Here is a 25,134-nt window from a genome sequence, read left to right as displayed (position 1 = left end):
GATGAAGGTAAACCCCCTTAACAGATATAAAACAAGAGAAATAAATCTGGCTTTAAGAGCATGTGATGTCTGGTTTTCTTTGTTTTTATGACAATAAAACAGAGCTTTTTTTGTTAATCATCTTGACAGTCATTTATATCATGACTTTAAAAAGCAAACAATTCTAATAAGGTTGAACATGTAAAGATTCTAACTTGTGTTTTACCCAATGTAAATACGGTGTTTGAGTTGCACAAGAGTTCAGTTACATAAGGATTCAGTTATACAAGGGTTCAGTTGCATGCTGGTTCAGTTGTACAAGAGTTCAGTTGCATGTTGGTTCAGTTATACAGTGGTTCAGTTGCACTGCGGTCCAGTTGCATGGTGGTTCAGTTGCACAGGGGTTCAATTACGTGGGGTTTAGTTAAATGGGGCTGAGTTGCATGGGGGTTGAGTTGCAGAAGGTTTTAGTCAAATTGGGTTTCAGTTGCATATGATTCAACTGAGTTGAAGAGCTTTAGTGAGAATCATATCCTTGTAACATAGAAATGTTTGCAAAGTGAATTGTTTTTTTGAGGTTCTGAGAGATCAGGGTGCAAAAATAGATTTGAAAATTAATGTCAAGAAGACTAAATTTCTTAAACTTGGAATATATGAAGTTGAGGAGGTGATGTTGGGTAACAAGAAGGTGACCCAAGGGATAGCATTATTTACCTAGGTAGTATAAGGAGTAAAGAGGGTGGATACAGTGAAGATGCTAAAACTAGATTAACCAAGGCCCAGTTTTTTTCCACAGTTGGAACAAGTTTAGAAGAATAGGAAGATAATTCTGCAAGATAGAATATTGTTATAGCCTAAATGCTGTTCTGAAACGTGGGTGCTTCAGGACCCAGGGAAAACTTGTTAGATGTTTTCCCTGAGAATAGTCTACAGATTGTTTTAGGTACCCATTTGACTGACTATATTTCAAACTCTAAGCTGTATGAATAATGTGGTTCTATCGTGCTTCCTAGGGCTGTAATAAGTAAAAAGCTAGGATGACTGGGAAAAACTTCACAGATGAAGGATCTCCTTAATAAGGGAGACTTTTCTCCCTTATTGTTATTAAATAAAAAAAAAGTTTTTTTTTTTTTTTAACTGAAAGTAAGAAGCGACATTAAAACTTAAAACGAACAGAAATTACTTCGTATATGAAAGGGGCTGCTTCCTCATCAACGCCCCGCTCTTTACGCTAAAGTTTAACTCTTTCAACTCTACTTTTTAAAACAGTAAAAGACTTTAGTGTAAAGAACAGGGCGTTGATGAGGAAGCAGCCCCTTTCATATACGAAGTAATTTCTGTTCGTTTTAAGTTTTAATTTCGCTCCTTACTTTCAGTTTAAAAAAAATTGTTTTTTTAGTTAATTTCTGAACTTTTTTGAATCAATGCATGTTTTGATTTTGGCTCTCCGCAGATGAGTAATTAAAACGAAATTCGCATATTTATTTTTTTTGGCTAAATGGCTTTCTCAGAGTTTTGATCGGATGATTTTGAGAAAAAAAGAGCAGGGAAGGAGGCCTAGTTGCCCTCCGATTTCTTGGTTACTTAAAAAGGCAACTAGAACTTTTAATTTTTTACGAATGTTTTTATTAGTAAAAGATATTTTTAACTTACAAATTAGCTTACGTAACGAACTTTTGTATTCTCATGTTTTCATTACGTATATGACGGGGTCCACCCCCTCGCTCTTTACACTAAAGCTTAAATTTCGTCCCAATTCCTTAAGAATGACCCCTGAATCACAAAAGCCATAGAATAAATAGTATGAAATTACAAAATACTTTAGCGTAAAGAGCGGGGTATTAGGAGGTGAGCCCATCATATGCGTAATAATTTCTGTTCGTTTTAAGTTTTAATGCTTCTCCTTACTTTCAGTTGAAAAAAACTTTTCATATTTATTTTTTCATTGTTTTTTTTTTTTAAATAATGCTAGAAAATCCTGCACTCCCTTCATGAAAATTTTCTTCCCCCACGACAAATTCGTCTAAGGACAGTTCCCCTAACATATCTCCCTCTTCTCAACCCCCCCCCCCCCACCTAAAAATCCTCCTGAAAACGTCCATACACTTCCAAATAACCATTACTATATGTAAGCACTTGTCAAAGTTTGTAATTTTAGCCCCTCCCATGGGGACTGTGGGGGAGTAAGTCGCCCCCAAAGACATAGTTATAAGGTTTTTCGACTACGGTGAATAAAATGGCCATCTCAGAATTTTGATCCGGTGACTTTGGGAAAATAATTGGCGTGGGAGGGGGCCTAGGTGCCCTCCAATTTTTTTGGTCAATTAAAAAGGGCACTAGAACTTTTCATTTCCGTTAGAATGAGCCCTCTCGCAAGATTCTAGAACCACTGGGTCGATACGATCACCCCTGGGGAAAAAATAAACATGCATCAGTGATCTGTATTCTGACAAAAATGCGAAATTCCACATTTTCAAACAGTTCGTGGTAACGAACTGTAGTAAGGAGCGACCCGGCTCAATAGTAACCAAAACTCTAAAAAATGGAATTTTGATACCAATAGCTATATCAAAAGAATTGCATTTTAATGCTGGTCTTAAATATATAAGTTTCATCAAGTTTAGTCTTACCCATCAAAAGTTACGAGCCTGAGAAAATTTGCGTTATTTTAGAAAATAGGGGGAAACACCCCCTAAAAGTCATAGAATCTTAACGAAAATCACACCATCAGATTCAGCGTATCAGAGAACCCTATTGTAGAAGTTTCGAGCTTCTATCTACAAAAATGTGGAACTTTGCATTTTTTGCCAGAAGGCAGATCACGGATGCGTGTTTATTTGTTTTTTTTTTTTTTTTTTTTTTTTTTTTTTTTTTTTTTTTTTTTTTTTTTTTTTTTTCAGGGGTGATCGTATCGACCCAGTTGTCCTAGGATGTTGCAAGAGGGCTCATTCTAACGGAAATGAAAAGTTCTAGTGCCCTTTTTAAGTGACCAAAAAAATTGGAGGGCACCTAGGCCCCCTCCCACGCTAATTATTTTCCCAAAGTCAATGGATCAAAATTCTGAGATAGCCATTTTATTCAGCGTAGTCGAAAAACCTTATAACTATGTCTTTGGGGACGACTTACTCCCCCACAGTCCCCGTGGGAGGGGCAACAAGTTACAAACTTTGACCTGTGCTTACATATAGTAATGGTTATTGGGAAGTATACAGGCGTTTTCAGGACGATTTTTTTGGTTGGGGGGAGGGGTTGAGAAGAGGGGGATATGCTGGGGGAACTTTCCGTCGAGAATTTGTCATGGGAAAAGAAAACTTCCATGAAGGGAGAGCAGGATTTACTAGCATTATTTAAAAAAAAAATTAAAAAATAAATGTGAAAAAGCTTTTTCAGCTGGAAGTAAGGAACAGCAATAAAACTTAAAACAAACAGAAATTATTACCCATATAAGGGGCTCACCTCCTTATGATACCTAGCTCTTTACGCTAAAGTATTTTTAGTAATTTCAACTATTTATTCTACGGCTTTTGTGATTCAGGGGTCATTCTTAATGAATTGGGATAAAATTTAAGCTTTAGTGTAAAGAGCGAGGTACTGACGATGGGGCGAATCCCCTCATATATGTAATGAAAACATGAGAATACAAAAGTTCTTTACGTAAGCTAATTTATAAGTTACGTAAATCTTTTACCAATAAAAAGATTCGTAAAAAATTAAAAGTTCTAGTTGCCTTTTTAATTAACCAAAAAATCGGAGGGCAACTAGGCTTCGCCCCCGCTCTTTTTTTCTCAAAATCATTCGATCAAAATTATGAGAAAGCCATTTAGCCCCCCCCCCCAAAAAAAAAAAATATGCAAATTTCGTTTTGATTATTCCTCTGCGGAGAGCCAAAATCAAAACATGCATTGATTCAAAAACGTTCAGAAATTAAATAAAAAAAACGAGTTTTTTTAACTGAAAGTAAGGAGCGACATTAAAACTTAAAACGCACAGAAATTACTTCGTATAAGAAAGAGGCTGCTTCCTCATCAACGCCCCGCTCTTTACGCTAAAGTTTTTTACTGTTTTAAAAAGAAGAATTGAGAGAAAGAGTCAAACTTTAGCGTAAAGAGCGGGGCGTTGATGAGGAAGCAGCCTCTTTCTTATACGAAGTAATTTCTGTGCGTTTTAAGTTTTAATGTCGCTCCTTACTTTCAGTTAAAAAAACTCGTTTTTTTTTATTTAATTATAGATAGGAGCTTGAAACTTCTACAACAGGGTTCTCTAATACGCTGAATCTGATGGTTTGATTTTCGTTAAGATCGTATGACCTTTAGGGGGTGTTTCCCCCTATTTTCGAAAATGAGGCAACTTTCCTCAGGCTTGTAACTTTTGATGGGTACAACTAATCTTGATGAAACTTACATATTTGAATAAAGCATTAAAATGCGATTCTTTTGATGTAACTTTTGGTATCAAAATTCCATTTTTTAGAGTTTTGTTTACTATTGAGCCGGGTCGCTCCTTACTACAGTTTGTTATCATGAACTGTTTGATACTGCAAATGCTTATCAATCAGCACGATGAAGATTCATGCTATTCTAAGAAAAAAATATTGTAATATTTCTTGTGGGATGTGTATTTGTCAATCAGCAAAGGGAGGGTAAATGAATCAATAGACTTTTATTATTGAGATCAAGTAAGCATTAATGATTTTTAAAAAGTAGTTTTCATAATCTTTGGTAACTTTTTACTGGTATAGTGAACAAACTGTCCCTTCAAGGACTCAAAAAAAAATTTGCAAAGAAATCAATCAATATATTTGGATAAGACATAAAAAGATGCATCAAATGAATATTCACATTCTACATAGCTTAGTAGTGGAAACAGCTCAAAGCTTACCAGGAATTTTATAGTACTATTATTTTGCTATTATAGTGCCTTAATCATTGTGTAAAATTACCAGTTTTGTGTGTAGCTTAGGGGAATATCTGGCCACAGTGGGGAACAGGGGGCTGGAACTTAGTTGCCACATTAGTGACCATACATTAGGAAGAAGGTGTTGAATAGGACATCAAATGATACTACTCTTGTGTTACTATAGTGCTCAGTTCAGGACAGGGATCTTGGTGCACAATAACTAGACAACTGGTTGTATGTGGAACCTATTTTCCTAATTATTCCGTTCAACTCGTGCTGCAAGCCAAAAAAAGCAAAACTTCTGGTGTCCATCAAATAATAGAATTTTAACCTTGTTTACTGCTCTTCACACTGATGATAGTAGGTGTAGGCTACAAAATAGGAACAAGTAGGAATTCTCCTACAGTAGGAAGTATTCTCCCCTTCTTTTTTTTCTGTCTATGGCCGTACAGGGGAGACTGAGTTGAAGTGTTATTTCTTGTGAATCCATTGATAAAATAATTTGACCGATTGATGCTTTGTAATATGTATGATGATTGATTGGTTGTAATATCAAGAAGTCTCTTGCCTGCTCCTTGATTCAGTTGACTAGATATAAGATTCGAGATGGATTTCTTCTGTGGTAATCCTGACGTATGTTTTTTTTCTGAACAAGCTAATATAACAACAAAGAGTAATACTATTTAACTCCACATTTGACGATCCAGTGGCTCCAATTTAGGGGTAGAGGGGTATTCCCTCAATGGAACCTTCTTCTGCATCTTCTTTACTTTGATAGTTCATTCACCCAGTATTACTAATAGTATGTTTTTCAGAATGCATTATATATGTAACTTGGACACAATTGATTTGTTTTAGCTTATATTAGGCTACTGTTTTGCTCATGAGTACTGCTAGGGTGGGGAAGGGTTAATGGGCTCCTTCATCTACTTCATCCAAAAAGTAACAACAAAAGAATAATACTATCCAATTCTCTATTCAGTACTGTTTCCAAAAATAATATTTGTTTTTCTTCCAATTATATTCCAGACCTCCCCTTGCCCTTGCTCTTATTTCTCATCAACGTTTGGTTTGTAATACTAATTGAAAAAAAGAAAAAAAGCAAAAATTAACTTTTGTGTATAGCCTAGGGTCTAATACAAAGAAGAAGTTGAAGCAACTTTGAAGTTTAGAGTTAAGTTTTGAAGTGTATCACAATTAGTCATAAAAAAGACATTCATTTGGGATAGGTAACTATCAAACATCAACTAAGTATTAATTTTTTACTCAGATAGTAGATTTTTTTTTCTTTGTTCCACCACAATTGGAATCATGAGTCACTATGTAGTTTGGAACTCTTTAAGGGTTCCAAATAAAATTTATAACAGAGGCAATTGTTGTATTAGGAGAGAACATCGAATGACAATTTAAATGCCATGTTTTTGCTTTATTTAGAAAATTAATTAAATATATGGAAAATGTACAAAAAAGCTACCAAAAAAAGGAGAATGAGGACTTGTATTATAGTCCTGGCAGTATCAGCCCCTTTCGATAAGAGCTTTCCTTGCAGCACTCGTGATTCTGCTCCTCATTGATGACTGATATAGGAACAGAGCATAATAAACAATTTCCCTTTATTTTTTATTTTTTTTTGAATTAGTGACATTCTAGAAAAAGAGATTTGATTGAGAGTAGGAGCGTCGTTTCGAGGGGGTGGGGGTTGGCCCAATAATTTGGAGAAAATATCTGTTCTATAGCCCATGCCCCTTGACTATCTGGATATGGACCCCCTCTCCCCCCCCCTAATAAAAATGCTGGAGCTACTCCCCTGCTTGAGAGTTCCAGCTGAATTGTTTGTTGAGTAGCATTGAGAATCCTACTTAGCCTATGGAGGGATATTTTAGAGATAATTTATAGAAGATGAACTTTCTGCTATCTTGAAAAGTAGCTGAGCTGGTAAATACAACTTTAAGGAATGAGCCCAGAGTCTAAATTTATGCCGAAGATTTTTAGTCAGGCTAAATGCTGGCAAAATAAATGAATATTTAGAAGTTTTGAGAGTTCATTGTGCAAGAATAGGTTTGTAAATTAATGTTAAGAAGACTTAAGTTGCTAAGAATAATAATGAATGGAGGAAGAGATGACATTGGCTAACAAGAAGATTGATCAAGTTTGACCTTGGTCAACCAAGATTGACCAAGATTGACCTTGGTGGTATTATTACTAAGACAGTGGATATAGTGAAGATGTTAAAAGTAGAATAGACAAGGCACATAGTATTTTTCTTGTGCTTGAAAAAAGTTTTGAATGATAAGGAGTCTGTGTCTAACCACGATTGGAATATTGGAAGCCATATGAATAACAGTGGTCAAGTACGGTTCTGAAGCTCGGGTGCTCAAAAAGACAGAGGAGGATTTGCTAGATGTTTTCTAAAGCAATTGCTTGTGGATTCTTTTGGGTATCTAACTGACTGACCATATCTCTAACAGTAAGCTGTACGAAAAATATAGTTCAATCATGCGCTCTAGGGCTGTAATGGGAGAAATGCTAAGATGGCTAGGGCACATTCTGCATATGAAGGATGACAGATTGCCAAAGATAGTCCTTTTTGGGCAACTGTCTATGGCCAAACGAAAAGTACGTCATCCCGAAATGGGATGAAAGGATGTCGTAAAGAAAAATTTAATTGAAATGAGAACTTCTTGGGAGGGTGTAAAGAAGGAGGCTTTGGATCGATTGGAATGGAGGAGGAGCGTGCATAGCAGTGTTGGGCTCATGTGGCTTGGTGCTACAGTACTAGCAGTAATCTAATAAAATCGTTTTTTTTATGAAACACTAATGTTATTAGGGATTCTTCTTAGTTTATTTAGGAAGGTCTTTCAATAAGCAACAAGGCCCATTGCTATAGCTTCAAAAAGTTTCGTTTGACCAACCCAGAACTTTGGCTGCTTTTCAACATAATCCCCAGCAGTGTTTATATACTTGTGTTGTTGTTCTTCTAATTTCCATATGCCTCTGGCATAAAATTGTTTGGGTTAATCTTGACACCGTCTTTTCTCTTGAAACCTTTTCTCCAGATTTTTAAGGAACAAAACATAACCCTTTTTATGGATGACCGAAACCTGTTCTTATTTAAACAAACTAACAGTCACAAAAAACAAGAAAATGAAGAACATTTCAATGCCATGCAGGATTAGATGTATTGATTTTCAAGAATGTCCTTAGGATGGCTTTAGCCCCATAGAGGACCAAAAAAGCAGGTTTTCGATATGTAAAATTAAAAATCTTCCCCCTAATCCACCCCGAACTTATAGTTGAAATAGTATAAAGAAATTGGACAGAACTATGGCTGATAGAATATTTTTTTTGTGGATGTTCAAATTTTGCCTAAAATTTCAATTGTAAACCAGCATTTTAGTTGTTCACTAGAAAGAAAAAAAACTTCATAATTAATCCATAACAGAACTATGTCAATTGATAGATGAGGAAATTTAATAAAATGTTTTCCAAAACAATAAAGAAAGGTAAGGAGCACCTATAATGAGGAAAAAGAGGAATTCAAAAAGTCACACTTAAAACACACAAGTATTTCTAGGAAGGAATAAATGAAACCTCAAACAAGCAGAAATTAAAATAAGTAATCAAATCAAACCCTGAACAATCAGAAATTACCACAAAAAGGAATGTGACTACTTCTACCTAAACCCTCTAATAGCCGTCATAATAGCCGTCTAATAGCCGACAGGGTGTATTTAAACAGTTTTTCTTTAATTGTTGTAAATTTGAAAATAAAAACTGCTTAAAAATCCAATAATTCTTTCTTTTATATATCAATATATTTAAAAAAATAAATATAGTTTCATTAGTCTGGTTTGTTGTAAATTTTCAGTAATACGTCCGTTAACATTCATTGCATAATCCTTTCCAATTACCAAATGCTATTACCAAACGTTGGTAGCAATTACCAAAATTAAGTCATTATCCTTATAAAGTCTTGAACGAAATAGGACCGAACGAAAGAATTTGGACAAAAAAAGTGCCATTTTAAAATAGTGAAATGAGACTGTAGGTCACCAACTTATTTATTCTAAGAATTTGTTTTCTTCAGCCTTGGTTAGTATTTTGATTTCTTCTCTTTGTTGGCATTCATACTGTTTTCAGTGAAGTTAAGCTGTAAGAAGTGGTGCACTTCTTATTTGTGTTAGTTCTTATTATAAATCATGATTTGCATTGTGATTTTCTTTTCTGTTACTATTGCAGTAAATGTTATGATAATAGAAAACACAGTGTTTGAAATACAATTTGTTTTCAGTAAAGTGTAAACTGTTGTTTATAGAATTGCATCTATGAATAGATGGACATAGGTCTGAATCTGAGGGGCTGAGTATTTCGAGGTTATTAAGGAATGGAGGTCACGGACCTATGTGCGACCTAAAAGGAGAATAGAAAAACCTTTAAGAGTGACTTCCGTATAGCTGATAATATCTTTTAATTCCTCTAAGCTGTGTTGTATGTGAACTTCAACATAGTTTTAGTATTTTTATGCCTCCAAATGAGAGAGGATGCAGAGAATTCCACAAAAATCGGTGTGGTGGTCTCTTCCTAACCTTTGAAGCAGGCATTGACAAATTCAGATCTAAAATGCATTGTTTTTTAGCTACCCCCCCCCCCTTTGTTTGAGACCTGTGTTCATTTTTAATGTTTTCCAAGCATTTTGTCTAAGCTTTAGTCTGACGGCCCAGTGATGATATCGCTTTAATTGAAGGATAATTGCTTATTTTGACAATAGCTTTCAAAAAGTTATATAATACATTATGTGCATAATTCCGGCAGCTTATCGGATATTGATCACGTGATTTGTTCCCCGTTCATTACATCTTCAACAGTGCATGTCCACGAAGATGAGCAAGATATTGATCACCTTCCTTTATCGCTATGCTTTTCGATTAGAAAAGATAGTACTGACCAGGCTTGTGCTCCTGCCTCTAAATGGTTTGTGCGGAGTAATTGGAAAAATGTTAATATGCCATTATATATTTCAACCCTGGCCATTCTCCTTGGTTCTTTACGTGTACCTTTTCATCTACTCCAGCTGAGTGTTAGTCCTACTAAAAGTAATTACGATCTGAATCATTATTTCAACCAAATCGTGTGGTGTTTAAAACGCGCTGAGGAGGTCGCTGTCCCTCAGGAGCGAGTGAGGAAGGGTACAAGGAAACCAATCTGGTCGTGTGACCCTGAGCTGAAAAGTGTGAAAAATAAAGCCAAATTGTGGCTGCGTATATGGGTTGCTAACGGTCGACCATTAGCTGGGAATGTGTTTGAAATTAAACAAAAAACTAAGCGTGAGTTTAAGAAATGTCTGCGATCGAGCCGTTACAAAGGGTTAGACTGTCCTACCAATAAGAAAGATTGGGACAAAGTGATTAATTCAGCTAAATTAAATAACTCGGCAAATCCTAATTGCCCCATTACGCCTTCCGCATGGTCTGACCATTATTCAGTTATATTTTCCAAAGTGAATTATGCAGTGCACGCGCTTTATTCGAAATTGCTTGATTCGGTTCTCCCGCCTTCCCTGACTCAGGCACAAGTTATTCCCGTTTCAGTTGACGCTGTAATTGCATCTGTTAAGAAATTGAAATCAAGTTCTCTTGATATTGACGGTATCAGTGCTTGTCATCTAAAAATAAATTGCCTGTCTTTGTTTTTCCATTTACAGTTGTTTTTTCAAATGTGCCTTTGTTGTTCCCTCGTTCCTGATAGCTTTTTGTGTGGAACTGTCACTTCTGTACTTAAACGAGGTAAGACTCCTTTGGATTGTTCTTCTTACAGGCCTATCACGGTTGCTTGTAATTTTAGTAAAATCCTTGAATATATCCTACTTCCTTTCATAAGTATGAATGCTAATTTCGGGGAGAATCAGTTTGGTTTTCGGTCTGGCATCGGATGCCAGCACGCTCACCGTGCTCTTGCTTTCCTTCTTAAAGATGCTTCGGCTAAAGGGTATGGTCTTCATATTTGTGCTCTTGATCTTTCTAAGGCTTTCGATAGTGTTGTACATAGTCAGGCTCTTTACTCTCTTTATAGTCACGGTATTAACCTTTCAGTTATTTTTCTTCTAAAGTTTTGGTATAGTAATTCTTATCTCCGAATTAAAACTAATGGTGCCCTTTCATTTTATAATGTTCTTGTTCGTCGTGGCGTACGGCACGGTGGAGTGTTATCTCCTAGTATTTTCAAATTTTGTATCTCTGGTATTCTTGAGAATATTTCTTCTATGTGTTTTGTTGGTTTGAGTGATATTTCTTACCTTGCTTATGCTGATGACATTCTTCTAATTAGCCGGTCTAAACTCAGTCTATCGCAGATGGTTCATAAAGTTTCTTCTTCTTTTACTAAAATCGATCTTTCGCTTAATGTTGATAAATGTGAGTATCTTTCTTTCAATATTCCCTCTTCTCCTAGGCCTCTAATTTTTCAAAATTTTTCTATCCCTCATGTAGATTCGATCCGATGGTTGGGTATTACACTTACAAAAAATCTTAAAACTCTTCGGGAGCGTGCTGTCTGGGATGCTAGAGTGAAAATCCAGATTGGTTACTCTAAAATTGTAGCTAATCGAGGGAAATACAATCGTATTGCCCTTGGTAAGCTTTATTCTACTTTTTCCGATCATTCTGTTCTTTACCTTTCTGGGCTTTACCCTATATTTAAGAAAAAAGATATTAGTGATATTCGATCCTCTTATTTCCGTTTCTGTAAATTTCTTCTCTATCTTCCTCTGTGGTATAGGAATGGAAAGATAATCAAAAAGTTCCATCTTCCGAATATTACTGAGAAGCTGACTGATCTACACAAAGAGCTCTCAGAAACGGCGTATCGGCATTTGTCGCCTCACCACGGTCTGATCCGTTTGTATGATTAATGTCTTTTGTTGACTCTCGTTTTTTTTTTTTTTTGTATCACATTTTTGTTTTTTTTTATTTGTTTTCCGTTTTTCTTCAAGTCTTTACTCCACTATTTATCTTTTTGATGTAAGTGGGTTACAAATAAATATTTATTTATTTATTTATTATTATTTAGGTGCTAATAAGATGTGATGTATTTGTTTTCATTATTAAGCATCAATGTTTAGTTTTTGGATTTTTTTTTATTTATTTGTATACAACTTTTTCAGATGAGTTCCAAGAAAGTAGTAGCTCTAGTCTTATCAGTTGGCTGTCTTGCAAGCACACTTGTCAAAGGTCAGTCTAATTACTATAGCTTAAGAAGAAGATCTTTATCGGGATCCCCTATGTTCACAGACGTTACTCAGCGAGTTTTTGGGTAAGAAAGGAGTTCAAAATTACATTATTTTCTCGCAGTTTAGGCTATTGAGGAGAGGTGTTATTTCTCAGAAATAAGGTTACCTTTCTAAATTGTCCCGTGTATACCCAGATGCAGAATTTTGTGATGGTAATTATCCTCCCAAGATGTATAAAAGGAACCCTTTGAAGCAAAAGCTGTCGGGTTCAAATGTGCTTTTTTGGTGTTCTCACCCCCTGCTGCCCCTTTTGGAAAAACCCCTTGGGACATTCCTCCTTTGGGTGTTGTGCCTATGTACATGATCTCACAGTTTCTTTTTTGTCTCACTTTTTCTATTTTTGTCTCCTTGACTTTTTTTTGTTTCGCTTTCTATTTTATATATGAATGAATGAAATGATTGCCTCTACTTAATACAGTATAATAACACAATGATAATACATCCCAAAGGAGAGCAAAGTATGTAATTGTAAGGGTAACAAACATAAATTTTGCTTCATCAACATGACAAAAAGTAAATGTATAAATGAAAACACACCACAAAACTAAAAATTGAAAGGCTAGAAGAAAAAAGAAATAAACAAAAGTAAGCCATGCCAGATAAGCAATGTACATGAGTTAACTCCAAAATGCACAATTAAAAAAAAAAGAATAAAACGATGAAAAACAAGATTAAATAAACGGATTGTACTTTATCATCATAGTTCATTAAATAATATATAATGTTTTCTTTTCCATATTATACTGGTTGTGCCTAAATGACTTGGTTGGAATTTTTTCAATCAGTCTATTTTCATTTGAGATTAACAATATTTGATAACTAATTGAAACCTAAATCTATCGGAATTGACGAGGAAAGGTGATCTGCTCTAGAAGGCCTTTGGACTGAAGAAGGAGGCAGAATCAACAGAGACCTCTGGTATAAATCTTAAATCTTATAATCTTAAATCTATAAATCTCTGGTAAATCTTAAATCCTCAAGGGAAAAAATTCTATTAATGACTTATAAATTATGTTTTAAGTCTGAAAATGAAAAATGTGTTGAATATGCATTCGAAATAGTAGGAATTGGTAAAAAAAAGCAACTCCCAAATAGTTGCAGGAATCCACCCTTCAAATCTTATGTTCAAAAAATTGGAGTCTTTGCGTGAATTTTTTTGAATATCACGTTTTGAATGACAGAATATTATAAACTCGTGTTTTGTAAAATTTGGTCCCGAACAGTTGCAGATAAATCACTGGTTTTCTAAATTTGTTGTTAAAATCAAATTTTGAATCAATGTAGACGAGTCCCTTACCTTAATGGATACAGCTATGTCATCTTCAAATAGTATCGAAAAACAGTTTTTCTCCTGCAGGGATCTTGGAAGATCATTAATATACATCAAGATTTGACGAGGACCTAGCACAGAGCCTTCTGGGACACCACTATCGTCATGTCATGCACACTTGTTAAAGGACCACCAACATCCACCATAATCTGACCACCAGGTAGATTCAAGATCATACCAGAATCAGGAGCGTCGCTTCGGGGCGAGGAAGTTGCCCCTCCCCCAATAATTTGAAGAAAAAACTATTATATAGCCCATTCCCCTTGACTATCTGGACATGGACCCCTCTTGCCCCCCCCCAATAAAAATGCTTGAGCTACTCCTCTGACCAGGAACACTGAAGTCTTTTGATTTTATTGTTTCTAGTGTCCTCCCTCGCATACCTGCATTTCCAATTTTAGAATGAAAAATATCATGGTTCAGAATCTAAAATGCTTTTTAGTATCAAAGGTAATGGTATAGCGTTGCCTATAGTAAAGGCCATAAGGCTTCAATGTTTTGTTACTTTATTTTATTCCCAGAGGCACTTCATATGGATGGGGTGGTCGTATAAATTTTGGAGGGGGTTCATTCGGTTGGAAATCGGAATTTCCTGCGCTCTTTTTAAGAGTCAAAAGTGATTGGAGGGCAGCTAGCCCCTCACGTGCTCCTTTTCCCCAAAATGTATCTGATCGAAATTTTGAGATAACCTTTTTGTTTAAAATAGTCCAAAAATCATGTAGCAATGCGTCTGGGGTTAACACCACCCCTGTAGTCCGGGGGCTAGGATTGTATGAGTCAGAAATGATCGGAGGCCAACTGACCCCCTCCCCCTACACCTTCTTTTCCCCAAATAGATCCGATCGAAATTTTAAAATAGCGATTTTGTTCAAAATAGTCCAAAGATCATGTACCAATGCCCCCAGGAGTCACACAACCCCCAGGGGCAAAGGTTGTAAGTTATGTCCCGTGGGCATTAATTTTGAGATTTTTATGGAAGGGTTGGTTGGATAAACTTTGCAGAAGGCTTATTTGATTGGAAATTGCAGGTTCTAGTTCCCTTTTTAAGATTCAAAAGTGAATATATTATGTTTAATATATATTGAAAGCACACCAGTTAAAGATTTCATTTCTTTATAATTTTAATTCTAATTTTCAATGTTGTAATAAGTACAAAAGAAATTATTTGTAATATAATTCGTTTTGACGAACTGATGTGACGGCTGTTGTAAGAAATTGTTTTCACAAGTCATGCCAAAGTTCTTACACAAATGCAAGGGTCATTGACCAGCACTTGCAATTCTTAGTCAAGCAAAATGAGTCGCAGAGGAGGAGTTCAAATCGCCTGATAGAACAATTGGATTTTAAGACTGATTGTTTATTTTGTTAGAGCAGAGTGGTTTTTGAGAAGACTCACGAGAAGGAAAACAGCTTTCGCGTCCGCACAACGGAGTTTGGTGAGACACTGGTGGGACTTAGTCAAAAGTGAAATGATCACTGGTCTGAGAAAGTTCAAGGCCGAATCCTAGCAGTGAATTTGGATCTGTATGGAGCAGATGTTGTATACCACAAAACATGTTACTGCAACTTTGCATCTGGCAAGAACCTCCCTTTGAAACATGCAGGAAATCTGACTGACATAGCCTACTCGAGAAAAAGAAAGATAGGAAAATAGACATGAATCAAAAGCAAGCATTTGAAGAGGTGGCGTGGTTCTTTGAAGCAAATGATAACGAACATTTAACAGTTCGTGATTTTGTCAACATGATGAGTGAGTTTCTCGGTGATTCTGAAGAGCCTGTGGATAGCCAACTTTACATGAAGAGGCTCGTCAAGGAGAGGTTTGACGATGGAGTAGCGATTGCAGAGACCGACGGTAAGGCTAGTGTTGTCACATTAAGGCCCACGGCTCAAACTATACTGTGAAACTTTAATGTTCAACCAAATGATAGCGACGAAAACCAGAAGAAAATGAAGAAAATGAGTTGTTTGTGCGGCTGCTGAGTCGTTGAAGAAGACCCGGACGACCTGAAAAATCTCGAAAAAAATTTGAATTATCTGCCACAGACTCTGAAGTTCTTCCCGGAGAACTTGTTCGTGGGTAAAGATACTAAACCGAAAATTGCTGCCATTGGCCAAAGCATCATGCAAGCCACTTGACCTATGGCTGTTAAATCTCCTCTTCAAGTAGGACTCGCAGTGAAGGTTCATCATCAATGAGGAAGTCGCAGTCTAGTTGATACTCTCAGCGCTATGGGCTTCTGTTCATCTTACTACGAGACCAGTTTATTTGAGCGAAATGCTTCAGTGTCTGCGAACATCGAAATACAGGGGTTGCAAGGCAAGTTCTGTATGCATCACGTTGCTAATAATGTGGATTTAAACGTAACAACGATTGATGGACGCAACACAATCCGCGCTATGGGACTGTAAGTGCAGTTACGCCGTGTCTTCAGTCGTCACAAGCGCTCAAACGACGAAAAACAGTCTGCGTGAAGGAGATACTGAAGCCGGCAGAAATACCTATTCTTTACTACAGGAATTCAAGTAGCAAGCCTTCCATCGTATATCAGGAACTACCAAGACTGTTTGCACCAGATCTTTCGCACAATTTGAATCTTTTGTGGAAAGCACGAAAGACATACAATCATTGTACGAGCATTGTATAGCAATTTGTTTGAGGTTGACCCTTTTTTTCACAATTTTCCTTGGACATCTCCCCCAAACTCACTCTCCCCTTGGACATCTCCCCCAAACTCACTCTCCCAAAGCTGTAAGTCCCAAACAGTTCTTTTAACTTTAAATATTTAGTTCCTTGTTCATCAGCAAAACAGAGCGTAGAAGTGACATATCTAATCACATTTGCTGGTATTTACTCAATCAACATTTTTTTGCCTCAATTCAACCTTAAAGAACTCATATTTTTGAAAGAGCTAGAGTGGTAAAATTTTCGGATTCGGAATCAGCACATATTTTTGGGTCGGGTAGTGAAAGAAATCTTTGTATAGTAATTTGTTTGAGGTTAACCCCTTTTTTCTACAATTTTCCTAGACTTAATGATTCAGTAGACTTAGACTTTTATGGTTTGGGAAGGGAGCAGTAGCCAAACTCTTGTTTGTAGTAATTTTTGTTCGTTTTAAGCTTGATTTGCGTATTCAGTTTAAGTTCTACTTGATTTAAGATTTATTTATTCATTTATATTAGTATATGTTGTATGTTTGTTTGTTATGATTGTTCATTTAACTTCTGTTCGTTTTGGGTTTCATTTATTCTTCAATAGTAATTTCTGGTCATTTTGAGTTTGAATTATTGTAGGAATTTATTTTGCTGATATTAAGTTTATTATGGAATTTAATTTTCTTTGAAGAATTTCTTTTTCAGAAAGTTTTTTTTTTCAATTAATCAAAGAAAACAGTTAACACATGATAATTACTATTTAGGCACTCATTTATGATTTTACTCTTTCAAGTTCCCTTCCTCGTATACCTGCATTTTAATTTTATTAAAGTATCAAAGAAAACAGTCAACACATGATAATTACTATCTAGGCACTCATTTAACCTCTTGGTCAGTTAAATGGCCTGCACATAATCCAAACCGAAACTTGGTAAATAAATTTTCTTTGTGTAAGTAAGACATAATTTTCTTTATAATTAAACAGCCTATGGAAGGAGTGGACAGTCCTTTAAAATAATTAGTTATTTTGTCAAACTGTGCAGATGTTTTTTTTAAGAGATTTATAAGAGCTAGAGAAAAGATACCAGATATCAACCAAGAATAAAAGTGAAGGGCCTCACAGCCATGAGTCATACAATAGGAAGGGGTTGGGGTCTTTATGACATAAGGAGGTGGGCCGTTCTCGTTGTTTTAATGAATTGTAAAGTGGTCCAATATTTTTACTTAGAGACGTATCCATGAATTTATTTTGTTGGAGGGATTTCAGTTTCAGGTTGTGTTTTTTCGAAAATCTGTTGATCTTTGCTAGAAAAAGAAGAGATGGAGACAAAGAGGAACAAATACCCTTATGTTATCTTGCTGTCTTTCAACTGTTTTTCTTCTTTTTTTGTGTGTGTGTTTATTTTTGCTATAGCCCCAGAATCCTTAGTCGCTATGCTTGTATTAAATGTCTTTTTCTTCCAGGGGAAGCTCATTGTCAAACCCTGTACAGCTGAACTATGGCATAGCAGTAACGGACGTGGATAATGATGGAGAATTTGAGATTGTTGTTGCTGGGTAGTATGTTTTTCTTCAAGATTTCTCCTATAACTTAACTTTCTATTTTAGAAAGAAGGTGTTGTACATGGTGCTTTGTACACTTAATGATTATCTTCGTAACCAGCCTTATATATTTATATAAATGAATCAGACCGGGGAAAAATTCTCATCCCTCTTATTAGAGGATGGCTGAAATGCGGTTAAGCTAGAAGCGACTGTTAAAACTCAGTGAATAAAAATTTGCTGAATGTAATGAAGCGATAATTTTGGTATTGGAGCATTTCGTTTACTAAAAAACTGGAAAAAAACTTGAAATAAAAGTATTTCAATTATAGGTCAACTATTTTCAAGGCCTGACGGACGACAGTCGTTAAAAAAAACCGTAGCTTATGTTCTGTGAGAATCAGAGAAAAATGGTCCCCGCCCACATCCCAACACAGCCTCACAGGCTTAACTGCTAGCAATGCAAAAACAAAATGAAAGCTATTGAAAAAATAACTCGCTATTAATTTAGTATTTGGTAAATGACGTGGTGAGTAATTCCAGATCCCTTCTCTTTATAACTAATACTCGTAGAGACATGGCATTTAAGTCAAAAATTGAGAATTGTTTGAAGGGCTTTCAATTCATTATAAAGTAAGAATTTTTATTATTATAATTAAAAAAAGAGACAAAACTGGTATTTTTTTAATAGGTAAGACATATGGGATTTTATTGCGGGGGAGGAGCGAGCTCATGCAAGAAATAGCCAAAATCTTGAGATTTCAGGTCTCCCCTGTGTATGCACCAGCAAGCAGGGACACATAGACAAAGCATAAGAAATCCTAAGCTACCTTGTCCCCCAACCAAAACGCTCCCTGAGTATTTCAACCCAATCTCACAACCCTGAGACAAAGCATGGTAATGCAGACTTTTACAAAACATAACTGGAAATTCCCATTTACAAAGGAAAAAAATTTCACGCCTTCCGTTGGTTTTGAATTAAAATCGAGTAGTTGAGGGCATCAAGCCATGGCTAATTGTAGAAAAGGCCAAGACATTTAGTCCAATTGAGTGAGAGGCAAGTCTGGCATAAGCCCTTATTAGGATTGTATAAGAATGATGTCAGTTCATTTGTTAATAGATAAGTCTATCTATCATTCCTAGGGCAGATAAACTAAGGTAGATAGTAATATAACCAATAGTTTTCCAAGTGTTTGGTTAAATGGCACGGGTAAACGGCGGTAGTAAGTATGATTCTCTTTGTTAGCTTTTAGAAATGAGTTAGTTAGCTTCTTTAGTTTTTTTAGTTTTTAGTTAGCTTCTAGAGTCTCAGGCAGGTTGACCAAGAATTTAAAATTGACGTAGGACCGTTAGATTGCCTCCAATGAGAGGTAAACAAGGCACTCCTACCTATGGTCTTAGGCAGGTTGACAAAGAATTTAGAATTGACAATGGACCGTTAATTTGCGTGGAATGACAGGCAAACAAGTGTCCAAAGTCATATTGGGCCCATCCGCAATGAGTGTCAGGCAGGGCGATTGATTCAATTCATAAACTTAGACATTTTCATTAATAAAAACAAAAATTCTTTATCCACCTGTACGTGGATTTCAGTCTAGAACCAATTTTCTAATCTAAAAATGCAGGTCTTACGAAAAAAGAACATATCCTCAATATTTGTGTGGAAAAACTTAAACCGTAGGCTAGGTTATAGATGATTGCTAGTTGGTTTTACACCTTTGACACATTTAATATTAAAATAAATGAGCTTCGAATAAACAATTTTTCTCAAGACTTAGGGAGATGACGCCTTTCTTGTATCTAAAACTTATAATGTTGCACTGAACAAAAATTATTTTACTCTTTTGAGGGTTTTCCTCTGAGGAGTTCAGTTGATCTCGATGGTGATAACCTAGCCCTTAGGTGGAACTATTACTTTTCTTTAGTCTTAATTGTATTTTCTGCTACTGAAAATGTTTTCAGAATACTGATCACTGGAAAAATGCCTAGTCCACTAACCTAGCTTAGTCTCAGAAAAGTATGGTTTGTCAGACCTTCTAAAACATTAATACAAGCTAATAATTAATCAAAGTAAGTGGATAACTTGCCCACTTACGCGATCCAGCTTATTTTCAGAGAAGAATACTCAAAAATGTTCGATTTTTGCTGATACTTTAAAAATGTTGTAAAGAAAACGAAAATTATTTCTTTCCAATTTAATTCCTATCCTCATTGTAGTACTCTTTATAGGAATTATCATATTTCTGCGCATTTGAATGTTTTTTCATTGCAAGAATTGCAACATATGGTCTGTATGATCTCGCAAGTTATGATTGCAACATTTCATTGCAGCATATGATCTCTTTCAGGTTAATGTGAAAATTTTGATTATCTTAATAATTCATGACCCAATGATGATAAAAAGAAGAGGTTATTATTTCTTTTTCTCGTACAATTTTTTATATTTTTAAAAACAAATGACAATCATAAATTAGTAGGAAGATGACCTTGGTCAGCCATACAAAGCAAAATATTCATTATTGATTAATACTCATATCTTATTCATATTTCAGGTATGATGGCCCGAACCTCGTTCTAAAATACAACAAGGAAACCTCTCAGCTTGTAAATATAGCTGTTAATGACCCGTCGTCACCCTATTATAACCTGCGTGACCCTGGTGGTAACGCAATTGGTGTTGCTGCCTGTGACATAGATGGTGATGGTAACGAAGAAATATATTTTTTGAACACAAATCAAGCATATTCTGGAATGGCCACTTACAGTGATAAGCTATTTAAGCTTCGCAATGGAAAATATGAGGATATCTTGAGTGATGGTATTAATAGAAATATTGCAAGCTACTTCGCTGGACGGTCAGTTGCATGCGTGGATAGAAATGGGTCTGGTAGATATGCTATTTATCTTGCAAATTATGCAAGAGGTAATGTTGGTCCTCATTCGCTTATTGAAATGGATCCAAGTAAGAGTGATATCGGGCGAGGGGTTATTGCATTAAGGAACGTTGGACCAGAAGTTGGAATTGCCAAGTTTACTGGTAAGTCAACTTTGGAAAAAGTCTTTTATTGCCAACCAGACAGTGTTTATTTTCCTGCAGTTTAACGATATTGGGGAGGTATGGATACAGGGTTGCCGCCTCTAGTGATTTATCACTATACGTAGTGATTTTTTGTACTGCCTAAAAAATAAATAACTAAATCAACAAAAAAATCCCTAAAACCTTGTGAGTTTTTTTGTCATAGGTGGCAACCCTTGATTGATTAATTTCTATTTTATGTTAGCACGCCAAACTTAGATACTGCCATTAAAACTACGATAAGTAAATGTTCTGAATTTGTGATCCGTACTATAAAGAAGCTTAAATAATCATTGTCAAAAATGCTGATCACTATCCTTCCTGGTGTCATTGGGATAAGAAGCCATTATAATCGTCGACCACCATTATTAATGGCCAATTATATGTTCAAAATTGGGGACAGACTTTATTTTATGATGGTTGCCAGTTTTATTTACGTCAATTCAAGTTATGCAACAAACAAATATCTCAATCAAATCCTGTCAAAATTTTATTGGGCTTTGATGAGGCCGAAAATAATAATTCCAAAATATTTTGTGGTTGACAGGATTCACGTGTGTATCAACAACTTAGCCAAAAGCTCTTAGTCGACGAATAATTAGAGCATCGACAAATTAAAGGGTCAAACACGACTATGGCTTATTCAGGTGGCGGTGAAGCAGTCTTAATATGAAAATGCTTGCAAAATGAAAAATCGAACCACGGGTTTACATTGTACATAGTCAAACTCTTACTGGCGCTAAGAAATTTTCTGGGACGGTGTGTGCAGGTTATTGGTTTGTTTGTGCAGTATGCAATTTTGGACTTCGGTTTATTCCTAAACTTAAAAGTTAGGACACGGAAAAGGCTTCGCCTTTTTGTACGTTATGGAAAAATTTCAACTACTAGCTTCAACCTGAGCTAATCGTTTCAAAGCTGTCACTGCTTGTAAATTTTAAAACTTCAAACATGAATATGTTATGCATATTAAAAATAGTTGGGGTATATTTTTGAAGCCGCTTAAAATGTCGATTATCTTGGTAAGCTTTCTGGTGTGTGAACTTTAGTGCTGGATGGATTTAATTTTAGACATTGTGAGTAATTATTAAACCGATTAGAACTTATTAAACCGAAATTAATTTAATCTGCCGTTTTAAAATTACTGTAAGATTCCCTAAATGTGAAGCCTCTCTTGATAAAGAAAGCATTGAAAATTGTCGTGGTCACGCCTAATGGCGATATCTGACATATTATACGACCTGATGATTGTGATCTATGCTGTCGTGAGAGAGAGAAATAGGTATAATTAAAAACTATCGTAGCATAGCGCAATTCAGTTTTTTACAAATTCTTATTTTTAAACAAAAATCACACACTACGGCTCAGCCTTGAAAATTGATGTGAAGAAAGGCAAAAATGAGTTGGCGTAACGATTAGTTCGTACTTTAGGGGGTAGAAGTTTATTCTGTAACCGAGTTTGACTGTTGGGAGGGGCTGGTTCGGGTAGTAGTGATCAATATATGTCTTTGAAAACTGCTAATTATTTTAAAAGTAAGCAATTTTCCAATCCGGCTTCTTGGTATGACAGCTAAAATAAATTGAGATGCTACATGAACGAGTGATATTTTAAGAAGCCATCATCTAGTATCTCGTCACAAATATATAGCTTTAATGGCTCCTTGGTTAATAAATTTCTATTTTTTGCAGAAAAGGAATTTGTTTGAATCTGCTCAAACGCTTTCTATTTCTGCCATAATGTTTGGTGAAATAGATGGCGTGTCTGGCAACCATAAAAAGTAGAGACAAATAATTAAAGATTGGGTCTGACCGAATTACGTATTAAGAAATCTTGTCACCGTCTACTACATAGATCGCCAAACTTTTTTTTCTTATAAAGCACTTTAAAAATTTTACTGGTTCTGGACCCCCTTCAGCTATATTTTTACCATATCTCCGGAACTCGACAAAAATGTGAAGATCCGATATACCTATGGAAATTTGCTTTGTGGATGAGTTCCAACCACGAATTAAAAGTTTTCAAGAAAAAAAAAAGTGAGAATTGATTGGTTATTAATAAACTGATTGTGCAGTGAGTGGTTGTCAAAATGTAAGACTGACCAATCAAAAAAATGTGTCCCTTCAACTTTTTTTTTGACATCTACCCACAGCACAAGCAACCAGTAAATTATCACTTACTTTAATTGGAAATAATTGGAATAAAAAAAAATTAAAAAAAAGTATGTTTTCTTGTGTTGTATTTATTCAAATATGTAATTGTTACACTTTTAATTAATAACATAAAGTAAGTTCTACAGTTCTAAAACAAAAATCCTAAAATTGTCATATGTTAATGGGAAGGATGTACTTGATGAATTGACAGCAAGTTATCAATATTAGGGTTCAATATGGTTAGGAATAACCGCAAATCTCCCCGTTCTGTGATATTCAATCTGCTCCTTTTTTCCGTTAAAAGGTTTGTAACGACACTAAAACTCTTTTCGACAAGATATGACAAGGGAAACACTATCAAAAGCTTTCTCGAAATTATCAGAAGTCCAGGGTATTTATTGGGTATTTCTGCCTGCAACCAAAATGTTTGATACCCTCTTTTAAATTTCACCTTCAGCTCTTCATTAGTGCTAAGCTCGAGTAGCTCCTCTTGTAATATAACATTGCTCAATTACGTTTCATAAAATGGATTTATGATCCATGGTGGTACTTCCGTCGTTAGAATATCTTCAGATCTGATTTTGAAATCATGCACGGCAATTAAATGTTGAACGTATGTCTCAATATCGTCATCAAGGCATTCTACCTGAGACAAGTTTAAAAACTGGTAAAATTCGCACCGACTAATATTTTGCTTAATATATTTCAGTTTTCCAAGAAAAGCTGAAATTAGACCCTTTGCTTTTACTAAATTGAGACTGTCCCCTTGTAATTGTAAGTTAATGTCATCAAATTCTTTGAATAAATCTGTCAAATACGCGATGTCTGCTTTTGAATTGATCAGGTTTTCTCTTAAATCTGGATCTTTACTTTCCAGAAACTCTAATACTGATTCAAAAATTGAGTAAAATTCTTGTTAAACCTACACCCTTCGATAACCAGCGTACTTCAGTATGTAAGAGCAATCGTTGAAATTCTTCATCACTTTCATCGCACTGCTGTGCAAATAAGCGCGTGTTTCTACAACCGTCTATCATATCATTGTCAAACAAGGTTTTACCATGAGTAGCTATAAGAATAGCTACAGTGGTTTCTTAAACATTAAATTTGAAATTCGTTGTAACCTTAAGTTTTAATCTAATGTTAAGTAAAGTAGACGATCCTTCCCTGAAATGATAAAGCATTGACGAATAACTGGCGATGGAACTTGAGTGACGATGCGAATTATATTATTAGCGTGAAAAATTCGCTTTTATTCAAACTAAACTGTTGTCAATTGTGAAAACTAAGTTGTTCAAACTAAACAGTTGGTTAAAATCGAAATTTTGTATCAAAAGTTCCAAGTTTTATGTTCGCTTTCAGGTTAATTGAATTAAAATTAGCCAGTTTTGCAAAATAAAATTACCTGGCAACAAAGATTATTTGACGCTCTTGGGGCCTGTTTTCACGAATACTGACTTTGAAATTCTCTTCACCTTCCTTCAAATATTTTTCAGAATAGGGGGGGGGGGTCTCAACTATCAAGAATGAATTTTAGGATTATTATTATCCGTGATTTTAAAGGGAACTTCGCAAAAATCTTTTTTATAGGGATGAAGTTCCACCACTATCTAGTATCTCGTGGTAAAATAAGGGATTAATATCAGGGTGCTGAATTAGTGCTCTTTCAATACTGGGTATTGAAAATGGGTTAACATTCAATTCACTAGCTATAAAAACGTAAAAATTATCATTTCTATAACAACTTACAGGGTTCAAAATGCATATTTAATTTAAAATGTAATTTTCTTATTGTAAATGTATTTTTCGTAAAAAAAATATTTTGCCTAACATTTAAAGAAAATGTTCTTGTCCGCTTATTTCTGGCATGACAAGCAAAATTATTATTGGTCATTTTATTTATTTCTATCAAGACTTTTTAACGCGTCTTAAACCAAACAGTTCGCGGTAACGAACTGTATTAAGGAGCGACCCGGATCAATAGTAACCCAAATATTAAAAATCGGAATTTTGATACCAATAGTTACATCAAAAGATTTGCATTTAATGCTGATTTTAAATACATAAGTTTCATTAAGTTTAATCTTATTCATTAGAAGTTACGAGCCTGAGAAAATTTGTCTTATTTTAGAAAATAGTGGTAAAATTCGTAGAATCTTAAAGAAAATCACACCATCAGATTCAGCGTATCAGAAAACCCTATTGTAGAAGTTTCAAGCTCCT

The 25,134-nt window shown here is 35.3% G+C and overlaps 1 protein-coding gene across 6 annotated transcripts in view; it reads left to right on the top strand.

Annotated features, from left to right (window-relative positions):
- Positions 1-25,134, top strand: part of LOC136037190 (cartilage acidic protein 1-like) — a 59,971-nt gene that overhangs the window by 6,698 nt on the left and 28,139 nt on the right. For all 6 annotated transcript variants that reach the window (XM_065719764.1, XM_065719770.1, XM_065719767.1 and 3 more), the window contains exons 2-4: positions 12,035-12,183; positions 17,610-17,702; positions 20,240-20,724. In XM_065719764.1, coding sequence (XP_065575836.1) covers positions 12,035-12,183; positions 17,610-17,702; positions 20,240-20,724 — 727 coding nt within the window. The remainder of the gene's footprint in view (positions 1-12,034; positions 12,184-17,609; positions 17,703-20,239; positions 20,725-25,134) is intronic.

The sequence above is a fragment of the Artemia franciscana genome, chromosome 16 (assembly GCF_032884065.1).
Source record: "Artemia franciscana chromosome 16, ASM3288406v1, whole genome shotgun sequence".
NCBI lineage: Eukaryota > Metazoa > Arthropoda > Branchiopoda > Anostraca > Artemiidae > Artemia > Artemia franciscana.
This window is presented reverse-complemented; position numbering and strand designations above follow the sequence as displayed.